Consider the following 26,932-nt stretch of genomic DNA (forward strand, 5'->3'; position numbering starts at 1 on the left):
AGGTGACGGGTCCCCTTAGACTGACATTTGGTCCTTGCTTTTGCGGTTTTGCACTGTACAGTTGGGTCTTACTTCTTTTGCATACTGTGTTTTACCAGGACCCGTGAGGGGCGCGGGCGGGTTCGGGTCCCTTTCCTCCTCCGGGGTCTGTTTGTAGAATGGGGTTAGGGGGGCGACAGGCACACTGCAAGTTGGGGGGGGTCATTGGCCCGCAGGGGTGCAGGGTGGGGGGAGTTGGACTTGGGGTGGGGTTGGGGGGGAAGGGGGGTTGTTTTGTTGTGTGTTTTTTGTTTACAGGGCGAGGTATTGATTTTTGTCCATATTTGGGAACCGTGCTGCGGGCTGGGGGCCTCTTGATCTATTGGAGGGGATGGGGGGAGACGGGTTGAGGCTTATGTCATGGAACGTCAATGGGTTGGGGGATCGTATTAAGCGGGGTGTTGTACTGCAATATTTGCGTCGTGTGACTCCTGATGTGGTGTTTCTCCAGGAGACGCACTTGGTCGGCAATGTCTGCCATGCGATGAACAGGGGGGGATACCGCCTCGTAGCCCATTCTGGTTTCACAACAGGCTCCAGGGGGGTGGGCATTCTCCTGCGAACCTCCCTTCCGGTGGAGATCACGAGGATAGTCTCGGATGACAGAGGGCGCTATGTGTGTTTGATTGGGAGGTGGGAGGGGCAGCCCCTTACCCTGGTTTCGGTCTACGTCCCCCCGGGTCTCCAGAACTCCACCTTTACTGACTTGGGTCGAATGCTGCTTGACCTTCCGGACGGCCTCCTGCTCATGGGCGGGGATTTTAACTCTGTGGTTTCGGGTGAACTGGATCGTCACCCACCGAGGACCCTCCCCGCTGCCCAGTCGTGGCTGGGTGGGATGTTGGAGACCTTCGGCTTGGTGGATAGTTGGAGACTAATGCATCCGACCCAGTGTCAGTTCACCTTTCATTCGGGGGCGCATGGGAGTCTCTCTAGGCTGGACTACTTCCTTATGCCCGCGGCGCAGACTGGTCGGATTCGAGAGGTCAGACACTTGGCGCGTGGTATCTCCGACCATTCTCCGCTGTGGCTTCTCTTTGACACCGGGTCGCGGTCTGCAGGGCGGGTAGCTCCTATTAACCCTTGGTACCTGCGGGACCCTGCGACTCGTGACAGCCTGGTTAGGGCCATGGACCAATACTTCAGTGAAAACGAGGGGTCGGTGTCGTCTGCGTTGTCCCTTTGGGAAGCCTTTAAAACTGTGATACGCGGACACGCCCTCGCCCAGATAGTGGTGGCCAAGAAGGTTAGGAGCGAGGCGGTGGTGAAGCTGGAGACTGACATCTCGGGGTTGGAGTCGGCCCTGGAGGCGAATGTTACTCCGGACGGGCTACATGCCCTTAGCCTGAAACAGTTCGAATATAGGTCCCTGGTCACTGACGCGGCCAAAACTATGTATAGGGAGCAGCAGGGCCGATTGTATGACGCGGGGGACAAGGCGGGAAAGTTGATCGCGTGGCTGGACAAAAAGGAGAGAGTGAATCGTGTGGTCCCCGAGTTGCGTGCTGCTGACGGTGTGTGTGTGACTGAGCCGGATGAGATTGTGGAATGTTTCGCTGACCACCTCCGGGCGGTGTACTCCCCGGTGACTGACAGGGATGAGGATGACTCTCGCCTCCTACTGAGAGATATTGCTCTGCCCGGCCTGTCCGTTGAGGACCGGGAGCGGCTGGACGCTCCCTTGTCGTCGGATGAAATAGCGACCGCGATCCGTTCCCTTCGCTCGGGCAAGGCTATGGGTCCTAACGGTTTGCCCATTGAACTATACAAATTGCGTCCCGATAAGCTTGCGCCCTTCCTCAGCCGCATGTTCCGCGACTCTCTCGCGGCGGGTTCCCTTCCGGCCGACCAGCGCTTGGCCACTATAGTCGTTATCCCCAAGGAGGGCAAGCCGCGAGACCGCTGTACTTCTTACCGGCCCATTTCACTGCTCAATGCGGAGCCCAAAATCCTGGCGAAAGTCCTGGCCAATCGATTGTTGAGTGTCGTGTGCGACCTTATTCATCCGGACCAATGCGGCTTTATCCCGCACCGCAACACCGCTCTTAACTTGCGGCGTCTTCACGGTGCTCTTGCCAGGGCGGAGCTCCTCTCCGAACCGGCCGTGCTGGTTTCTTTGGATGCCACGATGGCCTTTGATACTATTGAGTGGCCATTCCTCTGGGCCGTCTTGGATAAATTCGGCTTTGGAGAGGGATTTATTGGCTGGGTGAGGCTCCTTTACACGGGACCCATGGCTCAAGTGGTGGTGAATGGGCGGGTCTCTCGGCCCTTTGCCCTCGGTAGGGGCACGAGGCAGGGGTGCCCGTTGTCCCCGTTGCTTTTTGCTCTCGCCCTGGAGCCACTCGCTGCCTGGCTCCGTTGGGAGCCCTCGCTTAGAGGGATCCGGTGGGGCCCGGGCTTCGAAGATCGGGTCTCGCTGTATGCGGACGACATTCTCCTGTATCTCACCTCACCGCGGCAGTCACTCAACGTCCTCTTTGACGTTCTGACCTCCTTTGGGAACAATTCGGGTCTCACGATCAATTGGTCCAAATCCTGCGTTTATCCCATCTCTGGTGGTCCTCCTCTCCTGCCGCCTCGGCTCCCGATTCAGATATCTCTGAGCGGCTTTAAGTACCTGGGGATATACGTTTCGCTGGACCCGGTGGCTCGCTATGAGCAGAATCTCCTGCGTCCACTTCGGCGGCTGCGGGAGGACACGGCCCGGTGGTGCAGGCTCCCCCTGTCCCCGCTGGGTCGGGCCGCGCTGTTTAAAATGATGTCCCTTCCCAGGTTCCTCTATGCACTCCAGAACTCCTTCGATGTTATCCCAGTGGTCTACTTTCGGGAGGTGGAGAGCCTGCAGAGGAGACTGGTGTGGGACGGGCGGGCGCGTATTGCTCTTGCCAAGCTCACTCTCCCCTGGTATGACGGGGGCATCGCGCTTCCTGACATTCGCAGGTACTATTGGGCCTCGCAGCTATCTGCCATTAACCACGCCACGTATGCGCCCGGCTTGAATCCGGCGTATGAGATGGACAAGTTCCTGCTTCCCGGCGGGAACTACAACAGGGCACTTTATTCCCGCCTGGCTGGCCGGACCCTTACGGGTCCTACTAAGATTGCGGTGCGGACCTGGAGGGCTGCCACTGCGGCCATGGGCTGGAGTGAGCGATTAACATGTGCTACTCCCTTGTTTGCTTCCGACCGCCTGGGTAGCTTGTGGACCACGAAGGGGTTTGACCAGTGGGACACGATTGGTATCAGCAAAGTGGGAGACCTGTGGCACAAGGGCGCGGTAAAGACTTTCGCGGTGCTCCAGGCCGAATACGAGCTGACCGACAGGGAGTTTTTCCGCTACGCCCAGGTTCGACACGCCCTGCTCTCGGTCTTCGGGGAGGGGACCAAGATCCCTGTTTCCTCGCCCCTCGAGGACCGCATACTTGATGGACATGTCCCTGATAGTACTATTTCTTTAATTTATAAAAAATTAATTAATCACCGGGCGGACCTTCTTGTTCGCCTTCGGGAGGCTTGGACTGGGGACGGGGTGGAATTGGACGACGAAGATTGGCAGTCTGCACTGTCGTCCCCCAAGGAGGTTGCCATTCCGGCTCGTCTTCGGTTGGTACAGCTCAAGATTCTCCACCGGGTGTATGTGACGGGTCCGCGCTTGGTCTCGATGGGATTTTCCGGCGACGGGCTCTGTAAGCGAGGCTGTGGGCTCAGCGCCACCTTTCTTCATATCCTTTGGGAGTGCCGCGAGGTGGCGGACTACTGGCGCCGGGTCCACACGGTTATGGGACAGGTCACCGGGGTTGTGCTGCTGCCGGAGGTGCGTCGCTGTGTCCTGAATGTGTGGGAGCCCAATGACTACAGCGCGGCTCAGACTCGGTGGGCGGCCCTAGGGAACATGATTGCCAAGAGGGACATAGCGCAACTTTGGGGCGCTCAACGGCCGCCCACCGTGTCAGTATGGAAGGAGAATATGGACTGGTGTATGTTTAGGGAGAAGACTGTGTATGTGGCCCGTGGCAAGCCGGGGGCATGGGGTAGAATTTGGGGGCAATGGAACGCGTATCGCGGAGGCATCTGTACGCCCCCCCTGGTAGATACTGATATCGCCATGTCCCCCTGACCCTTGATGGCTCCTGGCGCCTTCTGGAACAACTACATATGGACGTTCATCTTCCTTGACCCCCTCCCCCCCCCCACCCCCCCCCCTCCGTCCCCGGCCTCCCGGTACTCCTCTCTTTAGCGGTTTGCTCAATTGTCCTGACTGGAGTTTCCCGGGGGGAGCCTGACCCGCACTGGTTTCCCTCATAACTCGCCTTTTGTTGTGTATTGTTTGTCCTTTTGTTTTTGTGATTGTTGGACTTACGCTTCCTGTTCCTCGAGAACTATCTGGAGCCACTGCAGGGCAGTGCCCTGGGAACTTATTGTAGCTTTGATATGTGTAGATTTCCTTCTGTACCTAGCGGCCGGCCCGGGTGGTTGTAGGCCCGTACTTGTAACCGAATTATTGCTTAATAAAACTTTTTCAAAAAAAAAAAAAAAAAAAAAAAGAAATAGTTAGCAGTAGTAAAGTGTACAGAGTCTTAAAGACAACAAAAACAAATTCAGCAAAAATAGAAGGAGTAACATAGCATAACACAACATGTGTATTTGTAAAGTGCACATATCACTCAAGGGTATCAAGGCACTGAATAACATATGTTTGTTGTTACCAAAGTCAATGGTACTCCTTTTCTCGATCTCAGACGGTTGAAAGGCTGAGTGGACCCGCCGGGATTTTAACCTGGGACTATGAGGTTGAACACAGGCCCCTACATAGTGGATACATTAGTCCACTAAGCCATCAGACCCGACTTCTTAGTGGAAGCAAAATGTTTGGGGATGATGCTACCAAGAAAGGGCAGGTCCAACAGCTTCTGACACATTCCTCACCTTATGGATGTTCTGAAGGAACAAGCCTGGCTTTAAAAACCTTGTACCTAAGCAATAGCCCTTCAGCGCCGACACGTGTTGTGCAGCAACTCTAGTCTGGCCTGCTGGCATCAGTTCCTTAAAATACTGTAACGTGTATTTGAAAAGCATACATTCACCTTGAAGGGAATGTTGATGATGAAATAACAGATGTTTTTTGCTACCCAACCCAATGATATTATTTTTTTTAACCCCTGGAGGATGAAAGCCTCAGTGAATGTACTGTTATTTAAACCATTGACCATAATGTCAAACCCAGATCCTCTCTGCCCGATAGCTGCCCATATGTCACTCTATGCCAGCTTAGAGACACACACAGCCTATCCTGAACATCAGGGGACACATGTTCCGAGATTAAATTCGCAAAAAGTGGTTGCAAATTGTGCACCAACTTTTAGCAAATTGATTCTGATTTTGCTAACCAACCAATATACTAATAGGTGGGAGAGGTGTGGCGCAGTGGCCAGGACGGCTAACTCCGGAGTACGGGGCTCATAGTTCGATCCCCAGCACCGGCGGCAGATCAGCTAATCATCATGTGACTCTGGATAATAGCTCACTTAATCTCCCGACGGCCCCCAGTGCCTTGAGACCCTTGGGGTGATTAGTTTGTGCCTTACAAGTACCAGGTTATTAATACTATAGGTTGCAGAGCAAAATCACCATTCGGAGTGGGTCCCAATTCGACCTACCTTATCAGTATTCATGAGGTAGGTCACTGTTAGAAATGAGGGTCTCTAGTTGGCAGAGGTAGGTACCTTTGTCCAAATAGGGGCCCTTGTTTCTAGTCAGGGTAAGGGGGATACACTACTAAAATAAACCCTGCTCACCCACTTGGTAGCTTGGCACGAGCAGAAAGGCTTATCTCAGAGGCAGTGTGTAAAGCATTTGTGAACACATACAGTAATACAGTGAAAACACTACAAACGGACACCACACCAGTTTAGGAAAATAAATAATCATTATCTAAACCAAAACAAGACCAAACAACAAAAACCCAACATACAGTATCAAAAATATCCTTCAAAATAGGTTATTCACTCACATAAAGCTTGTAGCAACAAATAACTCCACTTGGCGTTATAACGGCGTCGTGACCGGTGGAAATACCAAAGTACGGCGCCGACTGCGAAGTGTATAGCGTCGGGCCCGGAGTCAAGCATACCCCCAGAGAACAGTACCTTGAAATTGATGAAAACAAAGACAGTTCACGGCGTCGGGGAGGTGTGGCTTCGTAGGCGCTGTGCAGCGTTGACTCTTTACGACCCCAGTGGAGGTGCGGCGTCTGTTCCTTACTGCAGCGCAGGGGAGGTGCTGCGTTGGTGAGATGACGTCACGATGGCGCTGAAACCACTGTTCCTTACGATGGCGTGATGTCGATTGATTCGGGAATCACCCACATCGAGGATCGGCTCTACGATGATGAAGTCGGCTTCAGAGTCGGTGTGGCGTGGCAGCAGGCGTCGGGCCTACGTCGCAAGTCTGAGAAGCGCTCACGGCTTCGGTGCAGGGTGCGGCGTTGCTCGCCGGCGTCAGTGTTGCAATTTCCTTCTGTAGCAGCTGAAACAGCAGTTCCAGATGCAGAGAGACAGAAGGGGTACAGTCTTTGCGTTCCTGAGACTTCAGAACAGGAGGCAAGCTCAGTTTCAAGTCCTTGGAGATCTTTTCTTCAAGCAGGTGACAAAGCAAAACAGCAAAGTCCTTTTTTTCCTTTCCTTGGCAGCAAGCAGCCACTGCAGGCCAACCCAGTCAGCAAACAGCACAGGGGCAGTATTCCTCCTCAGCTTCTCCGGCTCTTCTTGGCAAAGGTTCCCTCTTGATTTCCCAGAAGTGATCTAAAAGTCTAGGGTCTGGGCCCCACTTTTTATACACACACATCCTTTGTTCTCTGAAGGCAGAGAGTGTCTGTACCCAGCCAAAACCAGTTCTGTCCTCACTGGTGCAGCTTCCTGGCAGAAGGTGGGGACAGCATTGTTGAAGGCAGAGCAGGCCCATTCAGGTGGAAAGGAAATCTCCTCCCCCTACTCCAAATGCAACACAAGTCTATTCAGCCAGCCCTGACTCATCAGGCTTCTGGAGCCACAGCCCTCTCCAGCCCCCTGTCATGCAAAATCCAGACATGCGATACACAATCCTAGCAGAGGCACACTGGATGGTTAGGCAAGGAAACATCTACTTTCCAAAAGTGGTATTTTCAAACACAGAATGTGAAAATCACCCTCACTAAAAGATGCATCTTAACATTCTGATTTCAGGCATACTATACTTGATTTTCCAATCTTGTTCCTAGGGCCAGTTATGTTCATAAGATGTTATAAACAAAGTGCCCTTTTCCTTGCAATAGTGAAAAACAAAATTGGCAGTATTTCACTCTCAGGACATGCCACACACATCAGGGCATGCCCTACCTTTCACATACAATGCACCCTGCCCACGGGGGTACCTTGGGCCTACCTTAGGGGTGACTAACATGCAGAAAAGGAAAGGTTTGGGGACTGGCAAGTGTGCACTTGCCAAGTCGACATGGCAGTCCCAGACTGCACACAGGCTCTGCAATGGCAGGCCTGAGTCACATTTTACAGGCTGCTCCTGTGGGTGGCACAATCAGTGCTGCAAGTCCACCAGCAGAATTTGATTTACAGGCCCTGGGCACACCTGGTGTACTAGGGTATGACAAGTACATCAAGTCAGCCAATCATGGAATCACTAATCCATCACAACAATTTACAAAGGGAGCATTTGCACTTTGACACTGAACAGCAGTGGCAAAGTGCCCAAAGCATCTAGAACAGCAAAAACATATGAGGCCACAGCAAAAAATGGAAGGGAGACCCACGCCAATGGTGCCAAGTCTAACAGTCACAAATTGCAACTCACTCAGATTGGATACCACCAGTGATGGCAGCCTGCTGGAGTCAGCAGACCACCAAGTCTGTAACCGTATTTAAATAAACCACCTTTTTAACAATGCAGTGGGTTTCCCTTAAAGGAAATTGGTCTGCATTTAAGAATACTGTTTAAAAAAATACAATAATATTAATAATTAACAGTTGTCAGTGATTTTCCTGGACTGCTGTCTACTCCCACACAAAGTTGCTTTTTCATCCACAAAGGGGAAAGGGGTCTTAAAGGGAAACCTTCCCTTAGTGAATGGGTTATCACCTCTTTTAAGAAGTTGGTAACCCAACAATGGTTTGCAACCTAAATTATGTTGATTGATGCATAGTATTCGGAATCACTTTCCAAAAGAGATGCCCTAAACACACCCAACCAAAATTGTTATTCGACATGCATTTCAGAAACGGTTTTGCAATTCAGTAAACACGTGCCGAATTGCCAAATGGATTTAATACATTTAAAAAAGCCATTTAGCTGTTGCAAACCCTGTGATTTTGCAAATGGCAGGGTTTGCAACTGCCAAAAGGCTTCGTATATCTGACCCTTAATCCTTCTGGCACTGTAGAAGTCTATTTCCACTTTAAAATGGAAAGAAGAACACATGATCAATCGAGCCACGTGGTGGAAGGAGATTATCCCTATACTAGCATTATCGGAAATGATGAATATTTCATGCTAAATGTAATTGGTAATCTAAAGTTTCATCACCTTTGATTCTTCATGATCTTTGTCGCTAAATGCACATCATTCCTTTTTATTCTATAGGAAAAAAAAAATTCATTAGCATTTTGTGTAAACTAAAGCAAGCACACACACTACTTTTTTCCAATATAACACCCGTGTTTAACTAAGGCGAAATTTGACTCAATTAGATTATTTTCTGGTATATATAAGTAAAACAACGGGTAGTCTGCATAGAAATTAAACATCTTTAATGTGTCCTCAGCAGCTGTTAGTGCAGGTATGGTCTGTTTAAATAGCGCACTAACATTCCGTGCCATACCCTGGATTTTACAGGAACTGCCATGAATTAATTTGGTTCCATCTGTAAGCTAAAATCAGATCAGAGGTCTAAGGCTGCTGGAGGCAACACATCTGTTTAATCATTTTTTAAAACAACAGCTTGCAAAAGCGAAGGATTTAAATTCTGCTAATATGTAAGGAACCAGACTTCACTGGTGTGCAACACCCGAATCACAAAAACCTTTATCGGGAACCTTTTCAGACAGGGAACGAAAAAGGCACCTTTAGCACCTCCTCGCTCAATTTATGGGTTATCAACAGGGCATATTTACAAACTTGTTCTTGTGCCTTGATTTTGTGGCTGAAACCTTTGAAAACAGGCGAATAACGTATGCATCAGTGGTGAGGAGGCTCTCTCTATTCTAAGGGTAGGGAGGTCCTCTAGGCCCATGGCCTTGCATACAGGAGATGCAACATCCCCGACTTCCAGTGGGGTCATGCCCAGCACAGGGATGGGAGTCACAGGGGTCCATCTACACATTTAGATGGATAAAGTGGTCCTGGTCTTGGACCATTAGCTTTGGATGACTGGGGTATTATGTTTACCTAATCAATGGTGCTCCTTCCCCTCCATCCTAAAGCGGTGAAGTCCCACACTGCTGGACCCTCCTTGCACACCTCAACTAGTACTCTTTCCCTCTCCACTGTAACCAGTCACCCTTAATGACATATCCCATTGTTTTTCGAAAACATCCACTCTTCTGAAATTTCTACTGTAACACCCCACAGTATACACCTCTCTGCTGCTTTGTAGCTAGTTTTTAGGTCTGGCATGAGCCAAGACCTTTTGGTTTACCCAAAATTATATATATATGATATACTTAAATTAGCTTTCAGCCAGCTCTCTTCATCCATTGGTCTGTTGCGACATTCACAAAATTATTTCACCCACTACAGCATGGGGCAGTGGGACATCTCACTTTAGTTATAAATGCCATATACATACATATTGGCTAACTTAACTGTGAGTGACAGCATTCTGCTCTTTCACAAGGAACACGCACACACAAAGTTGTTCCCTTCAGTCTGGTCTACTATGGCAATGTGTGCCTTCTGAGACCAGTAAGCCCAGCAGCTCCCCCCAAAAACATGATTAAACAAAACAAGTCCTACTGACTTTGCCAATGCTTGTTTGATATCTCAGTGACATACATATACTCCAATAAAACTGGACATATTTAAAAGTGCCTCCCTCTCAGTATTCCTTATTCTCAATAAAAAGTCATTTGGTTTACTAGTGTATTTTCCTATCTTGCCAACTGAGTTGCCCTATGTACAAATCTACAAATGCTCGGGGATTCCTTAAAATAGAGGCATTCAAGAGGGTATTAGATTGGCTACCAGCACATCGTTCCTAACAGCAGAGCACTGCACCACTGTCATTTGCCTTTTATCACCTGCTGCAACCATAAATCCCTTAAACCCTTTCCTAGAAAGATTGCCTTTTGCTTGGGCAATTTCTGCAGCACGGTGCAGTATGTGGTAGGCTAACCCTTACAGCCTCGCCTGCGTCTCACTTACATCTCTCTCAGCAGAATCCGCCTTTTATTCTCAAATCTTCCGAGGAGCACTGTGGATGGTAATTCACGTGGGTAATTGGCTCAAGAGATGAGAATCTTGTATCAGCCTCTCTTAGCCACTAATCTATCCAGCTGACTGCAAGCCTAATTGGCCGCTTGTTTAGTAATTTGGCTCCTAAAGTGGCTGTATTGATGTTGGATAAACAGTCAGTGGAAGAGGAGGCGATGCCTGCTGCTCCGCTTTAACAACCAGAGCATCTCGGCGCCTTTCGAGAGAAGTTAAAGCCAGTGGCGAGGATGATTTGTATTCTTACTGTAGCTGCACTGCCAGCACTGAGCAACACAGCGCTATCTGCAAGATGCAAAATGGTTAGGCACAACGCTAACGCCCCATTCACACGATTTGTTATTTTTACTAAGTGTACAGTTGCTTTTGCTTTTCAATAGAGGGTTTGACTAACAAAAAAAACAGTGGACCCTCAGAGGCCATCAGCAAGTCTTGAGACCAAGGCCACCAAAAGATGTTAAGGGCGAAATGTGGTGTTTTCCTAGTGTACCGACTGTACACCAACCACATCCTCATTACAGGTATTGAAGCTGAATGGAAAATAAAGATCTACCATTGAAGGTGCCCTGTTCTTTCATCTATTACAAGCGTGGTCTGTGCCTTTAAAGCATCTTTCGGTATGTGGTAGCTTCAACCATAATCCAGGACTGTTCCTTTAGAATACTATTATAGCTACAGCAGAGCCTCGAATGCCAGTGTGTTCTATGTCAATCTTACTGTCTCTCAGTTGTTTAACATGCCCTCTTTTTTGCTAAATCACATACTTACCCTTGTCAACTTGCTTAAATTTCATGACAGCGACTTTCAGTCAATCCAGTTTAAGTGAAACAAACTGGATAATCATTGCTGTGCTGTGCAGTTTCACACACAATCCGTGAGCATGCTCTCACACACCCAAGACTGCCCCCACGCATAGCTTTACCCAACGCACTCCTGATTAGTACTAAATCCAGCCTACCCTCAATAGACCCACAGTCTGTCCTCAGTTAGTCCTCAACCTCTACCAGATGGCCCTTGGAGATACTTGGTCTGTCCTCTGAGACACCAAAGCAGGCCCCTGAGAGACCCTCATTGATCCATATGGGACCCTCAGTCAGCCTCCAAGCTCACCTCAAGACACAACCAGGCACCTTCAATTGGTCCTAAGACAACCATTCAGCTGACCCCCAAACACCCTCAAAGATACGGCCCTAAATTGGCCAAAACATGTCCAGGTCTCTAGTGACGGGGGCACAGGCTGCCTTCTTTCCCCATCCCTAACAACTGTATTAGTTTAGGACAGTGGCTACTAAAATGTGTGTTCTAATTGAGCTCCTGGGAGATGCGGTCTCATCTGGGTGTGTCTCTCCACTGTTTTCACGCCTACTCTGGCTGAAGAGGTTATTTTAACACTGCATTTTAGATCACGTCCCTTCTTTATCTCTTCCATTAGACGCATCTTGGCTGCCTTAGTGAAAAGTGCAAATGCCACATGGGTGCCCTGTCCATTGTAAGACATTTTTCTATTGTAGCTATGTGGACTACATTGTTTTCATTGCACCCGACGCCCCACTCCGTACTTCGAAGCCATGTTTAGCACCACAGCGTTCACTTTACTGCATCCCAAACCTCACTGTACTCTCCACAGCCATGACAACATGGCTGCACCAATGAAACGACCAGTGCCGCTATGTATGCTGCAGAGCATCGAACACCTCAGTGTGGATTCCAGGTCTATGACCACTATTGTGCCATTTACTTCATTGCACCGATCAGCATACTGCAGTGCCAGGGCCAAAATAACTGATTTTGTGAGGTCAGGGGTCAGCTAAGTTAAGGTATGTTATGTTATTATGGCACGTTAATCACCCGTGAGGGTATCTAGGTGCTCTATAGCAGGTGTGTGAGTCCAGTGCTGGGAACTTGAAAAGCTAGGTCTTCAGCTTCCTGATCGGTGTTGTGGAGAGCTCTGTAAGCGTGGGTGAGTTTAAAGTATGCAGTGTTGTGTATCGAGCCCCAGTGAAATTCCCTAAGTAATGGGGTGATGTGGGCATGGCATGAGAGGTTGAGGAGTAGTCTGGCTGCTGTGGTTTGGACGGTCTGTAGTCTTCTATTGAATCATTTGGTTATTCCTACATATAAGGTGTTTCCATAGTCTAGTCCGCTGGTGATGAGGTCTAGGGTGACCATTTTCCTGTTGTTGTCTGGTAGCCTCTTGAAGATTTTCTTCAGCATCCTTAGTTTGTTGAAGCAGGCCGGGACCACTGCATTGAATTGAGCGGTCATGTCAAGTTTGTTATTTATGATGATTATGGGGTTTCTCGCTTGCGAGCAATACTTGGGGGTGGGTCCAAAATCTGTGGGCCACCAGGTGCAGTCCCATGGTGAGGCGTTCTTCCCAAAGACTACCACCTCAGTCTTGTTTGAATTCAATTTGAGGCATAAGAATTTCATCCAGGTGGCTACTTCTGTCATGCATGAGGTGAACTTATCACTGATGTTGTTTTTTATGTCCGAGGCGGACAGTATAAGTTGCGTCCTGTCGGCATAAATGAGAATGATTATGTTGTGAGCTAGAGCATTGGGCTGAGTGAGAAGTCCTGCAGGACTCTGCAAATAAGATCTTTTGCTTCAGAGGTGCAACTCCACCATGGCTGGTCCCAAGTCCTGCTGCGAAAGGAGGAGCATTATGCTTGGGGCTAGCTACCCATCCACCTAAAACAAAACCTAGCTACAGAAACGAAAACCAAAAGACATCCCTGCTTTTGAGAAAGAAAAATCTCTTTCAAGAAAAGCTATGACGCCTTGTGGTGAAAGCCAGATATCCCTAGAAGCCACAAAGGCGAGCCACCTGCTTTTGACCAAGACCATCACTATCGGGACAAGGAATGTGGGAATCATATACGAGGCAGGCAAGACAGCAAAGATGAAAAATACAACCTTACTCTGCTTGGCATCAATGAGACCAGATGGACACAGTCTGTATAGAAAAGACTAGCTCCAGGAGGAATGCTGCTGTATTGGGGACATAAAAAAAGAACACCCCAAACACTCAGGGAGTAGCACTGATGCGAACACCAACAGCTAACAGAGCTCTGATTGGATGGGAAGCCACGGACCCAGAATCATCCCGCCGACCTTCCACAGAAAGAAAACGAGGATCAACATGAATGTTTTCCAGTGCTGGGCACCTACAAATGACAGAAAATAAGATGAAAAAGAACAGTTTTACAACAGACTCCAGTCTATCCTGAGAAATGCCTTGAGAGAGACATCATCATACTGATAGGGACCTCAATGCCAAGATTGGAAGCAACAACACTGGGTGCACAGAAGTTATGGGCAATCATGGCCTTGGTAACATGAACAAGAATGGTGAAAGACCCACAGATCTCTGTGCCCTGAACAGTCTGGTGGTAGTGTATTTGCACACAAAGAAACTTGGGTGTCACCAGACCATGCAACAGAAAATCTGATCGACCATGTCTGCATTGCCAAGACGTTCTGGAGGTCCCTGCAAGATGGAAGAGTGATGAGAGGAGCGGACATGGCATCAGACCATCACCTTGTCATGAACAGGCTAAAGCTAAAGCCGAAGAAAGCGTGGATGCTACCAGCGAACCAATGCCAGCACTATAACACCACCCTTCTCAAAGATGCACAGAAACAGAGTGAATACTCAGTCACCCTCAGTAACAAGTTTGAAGTCTTGCAAGAACTAGAGGACGACAGAGACCCAGTAGAAAGTTAGTGGGAGAAGATCAAAGAATCAGTGACATCAACCTGCCCAGAGATACCGGGTCCTAAGAAACATCAGCATAAAGAATAGATCACCGCTGAGACTCTCTGCATAATCCAAGCAAGAAATGGAAAAGCTGCAGTCAACACCAGTCGAATAGTAGCAGAAAAAGTGAACGCTCAAGACGAATACACCAAAACCTACAAGGCAGCAAAGAGAAGCTTAAGAGGAGACACGTGAAGATGAATTGATGGTCCTGCCACAGGAAGCATCAAGCCATGGAAACCTGAGAGAACTCTACAATATAACAAAGAAACTCTACAGCAGATACAGCAAGCCAGAAAGACCTGTTAAAGACAAAGCTGGGAAGACAATCATGGGTAACAAAAGCCATCAACGAAGATGGATGGAGTACTTTCAGGAACTGTCGAATTAGCCAGTGCCACAGCCTCCACCAGACATAATGCAGCTGACAAGGACTTGCCAATCGACTACAGCAGACAATTCAAGGGAGAAATATGGCAAGTAATCAAACATCTGAGAAATGGGACGGCAGCAGGATCTGACAACATTCCTGTAGAGGCACTGAAGGTAGACATTGAAATATCAGTAGCCATATCCTACCCCATGTTTGGAAGAATCTGGGAAGAGGAAAAGGTGCCATCAGACTGGAAGGAGGGATACCTCATCAAGATCCCCAAGAAAGAGGACCTGAGTAACTACACAAACAACAGGTGGGTAACTCTTCTATGAACCCCAGGCAAAGTGTTCAACAGAGTCATCCTGAACAGAATGAAGGAACAAGTAGACTGTCAGTTGTGAGACCAGTAAGCTGACTTCCGCAAAGATAGATTCTGCACAGACCAGATTGCTACACTGTTCACTATCACTGAGCAGTTGATGGAATGGATCGCCCTGCTTTATGTCCACTTCATCGACTAAGAGAAGGCATTCACCAGCATGGATAGAGACCATTTGGAAACTCCTCCACACTACAGCCTGCCAGATAAACACACAATAATCATCATGAACTCTTACGAGGCAATAACCTAAAGATAGTCCATAGATGACAGCTAATGGAAGTTTTCTAAGTGAGGACCGGAGTCCGCCAGGGGTGATCGCTCTCGCTTTTTCTCTTCCTGCTCACCATAGACTGGATCATGAAGACATCCACAGCAAGGAGAAGAAATAGGATCTAGTGGACACCTTGGTCGCAGCTCGATGACCTGGACTTTGCGGACAACCTGGCCTTACTCTCCCATACCCATCTGCAGATGTAAGAGAAGACCGACAATGTGGCAACGACATCAGCACAACTTGGCCTCAACAGCCACTGGAGAAAAATCAAGATCCTGAAGGCTAACACAGACAGTAGAATTGCAGTCATTCCTGCAGGCGATGAACTGGAAGAGGTTGATGCCTTCACCTACCTGGGCAGTGTCATCGACAGCAGGAGGCAGAGACGCTGACTTCAAGGTAAAAATCAGCAAATCAAGGGCTGCCTTCATTTAGCTAAAGAATATCTAGAGCTCCAAGGACCTAACGCTGCATAACAAGATCAGGCTTTTTAACACCAATGTAAAATCGGTCCTTCTGTATGACGCAGAAAGTTGGAGGACAACAGTGACCACCATCAACAAAGTCCATACCTTCGTCAAAACCTGCCTGAGGAAAATCGTCCAAATCCACTGGCTAAGCACCATCAGCAACAATGACCTATGGTAGCTGACTCTCCAACTTCCAGCTAATGAAGAAATCATGAAAAGATGCTGAGGCTCCACAAGCCCCATCAAACACTACCAGGCAAGCCCTCACCTGGAATCTTCAAGGTAAAAGGAAGACAGGACGGCCAAGATACACCTGGCATCAAGGCCTAGAGGCTGACTGCAAGGAGATGGGTTACACCTGGCGACAGATTGAAAGAAAAGCTCAGGACAGAGATAGCTGGAGAGTCCTCGTTGATGGCTTAATACCCCAAGAGGGATAGTAAGCGTAAGTAAGTAGTAAGTAAGCTTCAGAGGCATGAGGGGGCATGTTGATGATTTGGGTTCTTCCAGTGAGGAAGGAGCAGATCCATTTGAGTGCAAGTTCGGGGATGACTGCGTGGACTTGTGGGATTAGGAAGGGGTGGGAGACGATGCTAAAGGCTGCTGGTGGGTCTAGGATCATCTGGATGTCGGCCATTGCTGCTTTAAGGGTTGTTACCATGCTGTGGTTGGGTCTGAATCCTTATTGGTTGGTGTTGAGAAGCTGGTGTTTGGCGAGATGATAGGAGAGGTGCTTGTTGATGGCTTTTTCCAGAACTTTGGCTAGGTGTGACTGGAGTACATTTCAGGCACTTGGCCAGCATGCTAGTTAGTATTCACTTCGCTTGATCTATATGCATACAGCAGTGCCAGTGCCAGCACCACTGCATTTATCACACAGCTCCTGGCACTTCACATTCTATTTCAGAATCACAGGCTGTAGTGATGCTTTGACTTGACTGCACCTATTTCAAACTACAACTCCAGGGTTAACATAACAGTATTTACTACATAGCACCTTGCACTCCACTTAGTACTTCAGGGGCATGGCCAGCACAGGTGTACTCATTTCACTGCACCTGTCACCACCTAAAATCTAGACATATTGGCTTTGCCTGTGCTTATTTGTATACATAACTAATGCATACTACCCACAATTGTGCAACATAAAAATAATTACAGCAGAGCCTATAAAATCAATTACAGTGGGACACATATTGTATATCTAGCCAAATCTTTCAGTTGTGCAAGAAAATGCATAGTCTCTGCAGGAAAAAATGAGTCAATTATTCCAACAACAGTGACTTGTGAGCTGCAAAAGCTCATCACATTGAACAGTGTTGCAGGAAAGTTATTGGGGGAAATTACATTTTTTTTTAAAAGAAAAATCAATCAAATAAAACATACTTACTTCTTTATGCCAGACTCAGAGGCAGGAGTAATTGAAACATTTTCCTCATGGTGAAGTAGGCAAATTCCACAAGTGCTGATAAAGGCCAAAAAACTTTAGTAAGCTACTACACTTTGGAGAAATACATATTGTAAGAATTTGGGTTGTGCTGGTTGACTGGGGTATAAGACCTGGTCAAGCAGCAACCACAATCTTTGTCAGGGTAAGGGACAAGCAAACCACAAATTAACCTGTGCTCACCCCCTTGGTAGCTTGGCACAGAGCAGTCAGGCTTAACTTAGAGGCAATGTGTGAAATATTTGTGCAACACTTCAAACAGTAAAACAGTGAAAACACACCAAAAGAGCCCACACCAGCTTTAGAAAAATAGAGTAATTTTTAACCCCTTCGATGCGCATGACGGAGCGGTTCCGTCATGCGCATCGGTTGCGCTGTGCGTATGACGGAACCGCTCCGTCATGGCCCCGCCCGCGCAATAGAACCTTCAGCACAGCGCCGTAATCCGTGCCGCGCTGAAGGGGTTAATACATAAATTAAGACCAAAACGAAAAGAATCCAATTAGTAGAACTGGAGATATTGAATTTTTGAGGTTTTAATGAAAATAGCACCAAAAAGTAAATTTATTATTTTATTTATTTTTTCAGATTTGTAGCGCGCGTAGCTGCCCCAGCAATGGGGCGTCCCAGCGCGAAACAGAGACACGAGAGAGTAGAGGGACAGGAGGCGATTAAACAGTGGCAGGGAAGAGCCAGGTCTTGATTGCCTTGCGGAAGGTGAAATGAGTCTGTATTTGTCTGATGGAAAGAGGGAGTCGATTCCACAGTACCGCTGCAAGACGGCGGAATGAACGCCCCCCGGCTTTTGCTCTCACCGTCCGGGGTACAATAGCCAGCAGCTGATTGGATGATCTACGAGATCGCTGAGGTATATAAGGTTGAAGTAGCTTAGATAGACCCGATGGAGCCTGTTGAGAGAGAATTCTATGAGCAACACATAAGGTTTTAAATTGAATTCTTTTCTCGACAGGCAACCAATGCAGCTTGGGGAGGATGTGGGCAACCGATGCGGATCTCGGAAGTGCCACTAGCAAACGTGCAGCGGCATTCTGAGCTCTCTGTAAGCGCATGATACAGGATTTGTTTTCCCCAAGATACAATCCATTGCCATAATCCAGTCTCGATAGTATAGTCGCCTGGATGATGGTCTGGCGATCTCTAGGGGGAAAAAAGCCCAGTACTGGCTTCAAACCTCGCAGTAGGCCAAAACATGTCCCAGCCACAGCCTTGGCTTGCACGTCAAAAGTTAGTCCACTATCAATCCAGAAGCCCAAGTTTTAACCGCTTCTTTGGGCACAGGGGCTGGCTTAAGATTGTCAGGCCAGCAATGATCCGACCATAAGTCCCGATCTTTTCCAAATACTAACACCTCGGATTTACCGGCGTTAACTCTAACTTGTCGCGCAGGACCGCGACAACGTCACAAGTTCAGGCCAACTGCAATAGAGCATGGGCCAGCTACTGGGACCCAGTTAGGCCAGCTGAACAGCGTACCTTAAATCCTGGTTGCGAAGCGTTGCAAGGATCCGCGTCGAAGATGCACTGTGCAGCCAAAGCGATATTTCGGTTCCATTATGCAGTGAGGCTGCGATGGGTCCAATCAATGCAGCAGTGGGGGTACATCAGTTCTGCTTGAGGATGCGCCACTCAGCTGAGGAGAATGCACCAGTTCTCCTCCGGGATGCGCCACTCAGCAGAGAAGATGTGTTGGTTCCGCTGGCAAGCACATTAGGCCCACTTCCAAGGTTCCAGGACTATGGTGGCACCACTTGGCAGGGTAGACTCACAGATGGTAGAGTCCAGGTGCAGGGTCAAGATTGTTGGAAGCCTAATATGTCCCTTAGGCTTCAGATCAGGAGGTCAGCCTACTACCCGTTGGAGTCGCTCTGGGTTCAAGAAATGCAGATCCAGTCCTTCTCACTCAGGCAGGAGGGCAGCAGGCTGCAGGTTTGCACAGCAAAGCAGGAGTCCAGCAGCACAGCAGTCCTTCCACAGGTCCAGAAGTGTACTGAAGTGGTGGTGTCTGAAGTCCTATTTTTAAACACAGTTGGACCTTAGAAGTGAGGAGATGCTTCTAGAGGCATGTTTTTGAATTGCATAGATGCCCTGCCTTTCCTGCCCTGGCTCCAGACTAACTAGAGGGGGTAGGCAGCCCTTTGTGTGGGGACAGGACACAGGCTGAGGCTGGGCCCAGCTACACCCTACCATTCTGCAGTGATGGCCGTCTCAGTCACACCCAAGCTCTCATTGTGTGTGGCTTTCTAGGAGGAATACACTAAGCCTGATTGCCAAGTACCCCAAGTCATGTGACCAGAGACAGGATGCAGGCACCAAATGGTTAAGGCAAGAAAAGGCCAACTTTCTAAAAGTGGCATTTTCAGAATTGTAATTTAAAGTCGGACTTCACCATAAATTAGGATTTTAAAATTAGGATTCCAGAGTCACCAAACTTGAATCAATTATAGCTTCCCATTTGGAAATTACACTTATAAAAAGTAATAAGATAATCCCAATGTTATCCAATGGGAGATATAGGCCTCTCAGCAGTGGAAAACAAATTTGAGTTTTTCACTACCAGGACAGGTAAAACTTAAAAGTGCATGTCCTGCTTTTTAAATACATTCAACCCTGTGCTTTGGGCTGCCCAGGGCCTAGCCTAGGGATGACTTTTATTTATTAAAAAGGAAGGTTTGGGCCTAGCAAATGGTTTATTTTGCCTGGTCGAAATGGCAATCTTAACTGCACACACAGGCTCTGCCAATGGCAGGCCTGAGACCTGTTTAAAGCACTGGTCAAGTGGGTGGCACAAACAGTGCTGCAGGCCCCTTAGTAGCATTTAATTTACAGTCCCTGGGTACATGTAGTGCACTTTACTAGGGTCTTGTAAGTAAATTAAAGCTGCCAATGTGTATAAACCATGTTTAGAGGAGAGAGTACATGCACTTTGGCACTGTTTAGCAGTGGTAAAGTGCTCAGAGTCTTAAGGCCAGCAACAAAGAGGTCAGACAATGGAAGAGAAAAGAAACAGGTTGGGGGCAAGAGCATCCTAAGGCTGACAGGTATAACACATATATATCCAATGATGTGAAATACAGTGCAAGAGATCACTTCTGCATTGACAAATATAAAGTCTTTCTAAACATGGTTGGGTAAACAATGGTGGACTGGGATCTAAAATCAACCCTGAACTACTGTGGTCATATCAGTCCCCTATTGTATATAGTGAGTATAATAAGTGAGGTCAACTGTCGCCAGGAGGACTTTAGGGGCCAAAGAGTAGAGGAGGCAAATATATGCGTTTCCAGGAAATTGCTGTGTGTCACCTCAACACTGTTTACCAGGCTGGATAGTTGATGAGCCCAGTCCATCCACTGCTAAAAGCAGACCCTTGGTCCTCAGCCTACTGAAGGGTTACCCTCCGTGTTTAATTTGAGCCTGTGGTTTCCGGTCCTCGGCAACAGCACTGGCACTTAATTGTCAACACCGGTGTTTATGACAGTTTGCCACATGGTGGCGCTGGTTGGCTAATACAGAAACGATCACAACAACAGTTGGCTATAATTTCAATATACCTTAAAATGACTATTACCTGCCTTCCAAGCCATTCCTACAGCTTTGGTGGTCTGGGAAAGTCTGAATTTTCACACTTGTAGGGTTTCCTGGTCAGTAGTTGTGTTGGTTCTGTCATAAGCGAGGCTCACAGGAGCAATGGGCTAGTGAAAGCTGCAGTAGCCTTCTGACGTGGTCCCGGCACTTATTTTATCACAAATCAACCACAGGTTACCCTATGTCCTGTATGGCATGTCTACCATTGTTGGCAAATATTTAAGATTCTTCCATTTTAAAGCTCAGCTATTAATCGTGCTGATTTGCAGGAGTGAGTATGTTAACATTTAGAATGCCATAGGAGGAAAAATGATGATTAAAATCAAGGGAGCTTAATTTCTCCATGTGTTTACATTGGAGCGGGGTACATTTTGGGTACGAGAAACCTAAAATATCATAATTTTTAGTTTACAAAATTAGGAATATTCAGTCTAATTCGAGATTGGTGCGGTGCCATATATGCAGACGTGAACCCTCTCCCAGATTTAATTTGGCTAGTTTTATTTATTGCAGGCTGCAGCTGAAAAGTAGTACTTATGACAGTCCTTTGTGTGCTACCACATTCTGCACTGAAAGCGAACTGAAATGATCGTTCAGAAAAAGGAGGGTAGCTTCAGCTCTGCTTCAATCCACATTTTCAAACCTGGAGTCCACAAATGAATAATGACTGAAAATATAGAGTCAAATATCCCGGAAAGTTACGTGAATGGCTGGATCACTGGTCTATTAGTTAACCGGGTTTCATTTTACCGGTCTGTAGAAAAGATTTCCACTAGATTTTCCTAACAATTTTTTATGATCAAGTTAGTCGAGTATCTCAGAACCCTGAGCGTTTCTTGCCCTACATTTTCCTCATATCATGATCAATTTACTATATTGTCCCTTCAAAATCAGAGATTTCTTTCAATTATATTATGAATTGAATTCAAAGATATTTATCAGTATCTGGAACCAGCTTGTCAATTGTATTTTTGAACTTGTGTTATATTTTGCACCATCTATCCAAAGAATAAAGAAAATACAGAGTTGAATAAAACACAAATATTGACATATACCTAGGAGTTTTGCTGATTGCAGGTCCATCACAGAAGTTCCACATACCACTATATAAATGGAGCAAGCCACTCACCTCATTTGTCTCCCCTAAAAACTATCTTTTGATGCCAGTTAAGTTCTGGGTTCCTACCAGTTTCACACGTCTTCTACCCTATGCCAATGATACTTTCAGACCTAATGCCATTAAAGGAATGCCACGTGAAACCCCCCCTCAGGCGGGAGGCCCCTCTAATAAAGCAGGAAAGTCCATCCTGCCTCTGCACTATATACTTTGACACTCTCGGCTTTCTAGTTTCGCATCACACTGTGGCACTCAAAAGAAACAAATCTGTAAGCTGCACAAGTCAATAAGTATGTTGTAGGAAAGGTAGTCTACCGTGCACCATAAAACAGTGATCAGACAAACTCTAAGTACATTATTTTCCTGTCTCCGGGCATTGTTTTCTCATAAAATGACCGCCATAGAAGAGAGCGTGTCACCATCTTTCTTCATCTTATTCTGTGCCTGACATGAGCCGCTCTCACAGGAGAGCTATGGGGAGGCCACTCCTCCCTCCATGCCTCGGCAGGCCAGTGCTGCTAGAGAGGCAGGAAATGTGCCAAAGAATTCGATATTCAGCTTAAATTCTGGAATAATCAAAGACGGGAGGGTGAGGTCAGTGAATTCAGAGCAAGATCCTATCATAGTTAATGTATTATTCATATTAGGTATAAGTATTTCTAAACAAACACGAGTATTGGAATTACGCGAAAATAAAGAAACCCCAAACGAGGAAATACAATGAGGGGAAAAAATGGAGAAAACCGATAATGACATTTTTGTAGGTAATGACTAAAAAAGTAGAGAAAACATATATTCCTATTCTTATCATTGCTGGTATTAGGAGGTATTCATACTGTAAGGGTTACGAGAAGGTTAAGAATCCCATTTAGGCAGTGGCGGCTCCTCCGCTAAGGTGGAGGAGCGTCGCCCCACAGCTTTAACGCAGTGCAATGGAGAAAATAAAATGATAATAACGTAAGTTATCATTTAAATTTTTGTATTCCAGTTGCGCCAAGTGAGTGGCTGCTGCATCTAAAGTGCACATGACTTTTGGCCGGCCATCTCGGGCCTGCCAAACAGTCATGCACACTTTACATGTTCTCCACCCAGGCTGCATTACAGACTGGGTAGAGACCATGCCCAGACTCCCTTTCCCTCTCTGAGCACCGAACCCATGCACTCAGACCAATCACAATGCTGCTATCAGCAGCGTCGTGATTGGTCAGGGGAGTCTGGAAGCCTGGGTGCTTCCTGTTCCTGGTTCCTGTGAGGAGAGGCAGTGGCTGGCGACAGCGACCAGCAGGCAAGTTTTCTTTAAATATATATATATATATTTCCTTGCCTCCCCGCCACTGTTGCCCACCAGCCGCCACTGCATTTAGGGTAATAGTGAGAGTTCAGTAAGGGCTAGGGGATATGTCATTAGGTCAAACCTACCAGACTGTGCAAGCTGGCTGGTTTTGAAAGACATGTTGTGGGCTTACTAAGAACATACAGGGACTTGCAGCTGGTTGGCTTTATAGTCACTGTTATCTGCTAGCTGTCTATTAGACGACTTTCCTTATTACAGCCTGTCCACTTTGTGTTTGCCCCTCCCATGAAGCTAAACCTCTTTACCATCTGTGTGATAGACTGGCTTCAATGCTTCCTCTGCTCACTTTCCGGAAACTAGTTTTGTTTTTGTTTTGTTTAAGCACTCCATGAGATAGCATGTGTTTTCCAGCTGTCTCTGCCATCTGCTTTTCCCTCCACCTCCACATAGCACTTTCTCGCCCATGTGCTTCTACCCCACCTGAATTCGAGTTGCTCTCTCTCGCCCATGTACATCTTCTCCATGCTCCACGTTGCGCTTCCCTCTTTGTTCTCCACCCGCCCGGCATGTTGGCCTTTCCCCTTTCTGCCATGTTGCTTCTCCCCGACCTGTCATGCTGTTTCACCCCCCACTCCAACCTGATACATCATGACATTTTTAAAGAGTGCTTTTAAGTATTAATTTTTTTAATAACTGATCCGCTAATCAACGTAAGCTTTGTTTGTTGGGTACATTTACTGATGGTTGGGGAAATTAGTGCAGGTGGGGGAATAATTTTGGCACCGATTGTGGTATGTTTTTGTTTACATGTTGGCATGCTCTTTATACTAGACTTAGGTCGACCTTAGCTCATGGACACATCCTAGATCCTTATATATTTGCAACCAGTCGCTCTTTACACTAGAATTAAATCAACCTTAGCTCACGGACACATCCTAGATCCTTATAGATTTGTGACCAGTCGGAGATCTGGCACCCTGCACACACTACTACACGCTTACTATACCCTATAAAGTTAACCTGGGCGGTTAGAATGTTCGTGGCCTGCGGACCCCAAAGAAATGTCCCCTGATGCTAGGCTATTAGGAGAGGCATGGAGTTGAAGTTGCTCTGCTCCAGGAGATGCATATGGTTCCTGCTGTAGCCCCCTGTTTCTCTGACAAATGGGGCCTGTGCACCTACTTTGCACCTTCTTTGCATCTTACAGCACATACTCAAGTGGAGTGGCAATCCTAGTTAAAAGGTTGCTTCCCCATACTGTAGGCCACTCCTTTATCGACTCCATGGGACACTACACTTATCTCTCTAAGACACTGTATGGTTCCCACTCATACTCACCATCTCCTACACCCTGAAAGTAAATGCCCCAGAATTTTTTTCACATTATACCCCGTCACTACCACACCTGCAGTGATTCCCACATCTGGGCAGGTGATTTTAACCTGGTTCTAAATCCTATCCTAGACTCTAATAAATTTGGGAGGGCAGACAACCCAAACACCGCTCTAAAATAATTAATGTCATCAGATGGTGGGAGTCGAGGGATAACCTTCTCCTTCTATACCATGGCCCTCAGTTCACACCCTCCTATTTATCTCTGACTACTCCCCCCTGACACTCTCACCTGGCTGCGTGATATTGGCTAAATGCCATTAACCCTCTTAGACCACTTTCCAGTACTCCTTCAGATCAAGATCCCAGGCACAGGGGTGTCTTCCAAACCATGATGCTTTCCTCGGCTGCCCTGCTGGACTCTTTTTTTACGTCCCATATAGCACAAGCAATTGAAGAATGCTTTGACTCTAATGCGGGCTTCGTCCCCTCCTAGTTGACGATTAGGGAGACATTTAAAGAGTATATTTGAGGGATTGCCCCTTCTAAACAGTTTGACGTCCCTAAAAACCTTCCGGATGAAACTTCAGTCGAGGCCGAACTGACCACCATTCAACAACAATTTGAATCCTTCAGAGATATCACCCTGCTGTAAGTTCTTGATGGGCTGCTTGCCCTACATAAAGAGTCTGTGGACTGTGAGGTAGCCAACTTGGGAAAACATACCCATACAAGTTTGTTGAAGGAGAGAGGCCCAGTAGGACACTCGCCTGGCTCTTGCGGGCCACTCAACCATGAACGCTGGTCCTACGCTCCCCCACAGGGGCTCATGTGGTAGGAATGGAGCCCATCTCACAGGTATTCCATGCCATTTATAATGACCTTACACACCAAAGCTCTCACGTTCTACTGACCAAACTCAGACCTTTCATGAGGACATCACCTTGAGTTGGGTGGTGGGTGGGATGAGGGGGTTCTCATGATGCGGATCACACTACCTAAGATTTTTCACGACAGATAGCTTTTCAGGTGGGAATGTGCCCGGGTCAGACGGTTTGACCATTGGATATTATTAAGAGTTCAAGGACTTGCTTGTCCTCTAACTCCTGGAGCTCTATCATTTGGGCCCAGAGGCCCAGACCCTCCCCCCACTGCCAGAAACACCCTCATCTCTCTTATCCTAAAACAAGGAGAAGACTGGGAGGCCGGCTCCCACAGACCAATCTTTCTAGACCTAGGGAATAAGATCCTTGTCAGTCAGCTCAATCCAATTATGCCCAACCTGGTTAGACTAGATCCGTCCGGCTTTACACCCGGCATGGCCATCTCCAATAATCGTTGGACATTATTCTCCATGTTACATATACTAAAGCCTGAGACCTAGGCTATCCCTGTGTTCCTTGATGCCAGAAAAGCCTTTGATTGTCTAGAATGGCTCTTCCTGTTTGTGGTCTTTCGTCAGATGGGCCTTGGGCATTACTTGCTTGGGATGACAAACCTGCTCTACACAGACCAGACTGCCCAAGTTATGGTCAACTGCCACCTCACAAGACCGCTCGGGATGGGCAGAGGCATGGAACAGGGCTGCCCGCTGTCGCTGCTGTGATTTGCTTTAGCCATCAAGCCGCTTGGCTCCATGCCCCAGGAGAAACTCATTCATAAGGCCTACGATTCCCCAAAGTTTTTTGGGACTTCCCAGTAATGTGGAGGCTTGACACAGTGTACTGTCTTGGTATACAAATTATGCAGTCTGTGGGATCTATCCTACATAATAATTATGACCCAGGTCTGCAGGGCCTCGTGCCTCACATAGAGAGATGGCTCACTCTTCCTTAACCCTTAGCGGGAAGGATGAGGTTGATAAAGATACTAATTCTAACAAGGCTTCTGTACTTGTTAATAAACATCTCCATATTACCTGGGAGGTAAGTTTCACCCGACTCCAAAAGCTGCTGACGAGGCATGCATGAGGAGGGAAGAACCCAGGAGTGAGCTGGGAGAGACTCACATGCTTATAACAGTGGCGGTTTTGCAGTACCGGAATGTTATTTCCTCGCAGCCAAGGCACATTATGCCATTTATTGGCTTAGTTTGGAGCTTCAAGTTCCACATCTTCCTATCGAGTGTGATAAACTGCACAAGGACAGTCTTAAAACTATACTTGCTACAAGACAACAATGCCTTGGTAGTTCTATTGCATCAATCCACTGCATGCACTGGCCTATGTGGACACTGGCAAAGAGCCTGGAACGTTTGTTGTTTCAATAAAAAAATTACCCAATTTGGACAACCTATATCTGCCCCATAAGTCCAAAATATATGTTAGTGATATATTGCGTCAGGTGGTTGATCATTG

At 47.4% G+C, this 26,932-nt stretch overlaps 1 protein-coding gene across 4 annotated transcripts in view; it reads right to left on the reverse strand.

Moving 5' to 3' along the window:
• The window catches only part of GPATCH2 (G-patch domain containing 2), a 569,031-nt gene that overhangs the window by 6,624 nt on the left and 535,475 nt on the right, over positions 1-26,932 (reverse strand). Inside the window, exons 10-11 of one of the 4 annotated variants that reach the window (XR_014963203.1) lie at positions 17,171-17,245; positions 8,614-8,664 (exon numbers count right to left, since the gene is read on the reverse strand). The exons of 1 other annotated variant lie outside the window; for it this stretch is intronic. Coding sequence is in view for 2 of the 3 variants with exons in the window: in XM_085612933.1 (XP_085469059.1) it covers positions 17,175-17,245 (71 nt within the window). In the remaining variant the exon portion in view is untranslated. The remainder of the gene's footprint in view (positions 1-8,613; positions 8,665-17,170; positions 17,246-26,932) is intronic. 2 more of the 4 variants (XM_085612934.1, XM_085612933.1) reach the window with 2 other exon arrangements.

Source organism: Triturus cristatus, chromosome 6, assembly GCF_964204655.1.
Source record: "Triturus cristatus chromosome 6, aTriCri1.1, whole genome shotgun sequence".
NCBI classification, from domain to species: domain Eukaryota; kingdom Metazoa; phylum Chordata; class Amphibia; order Caudata; family Salamandridae; genus Triturus; species Triturus cristatus.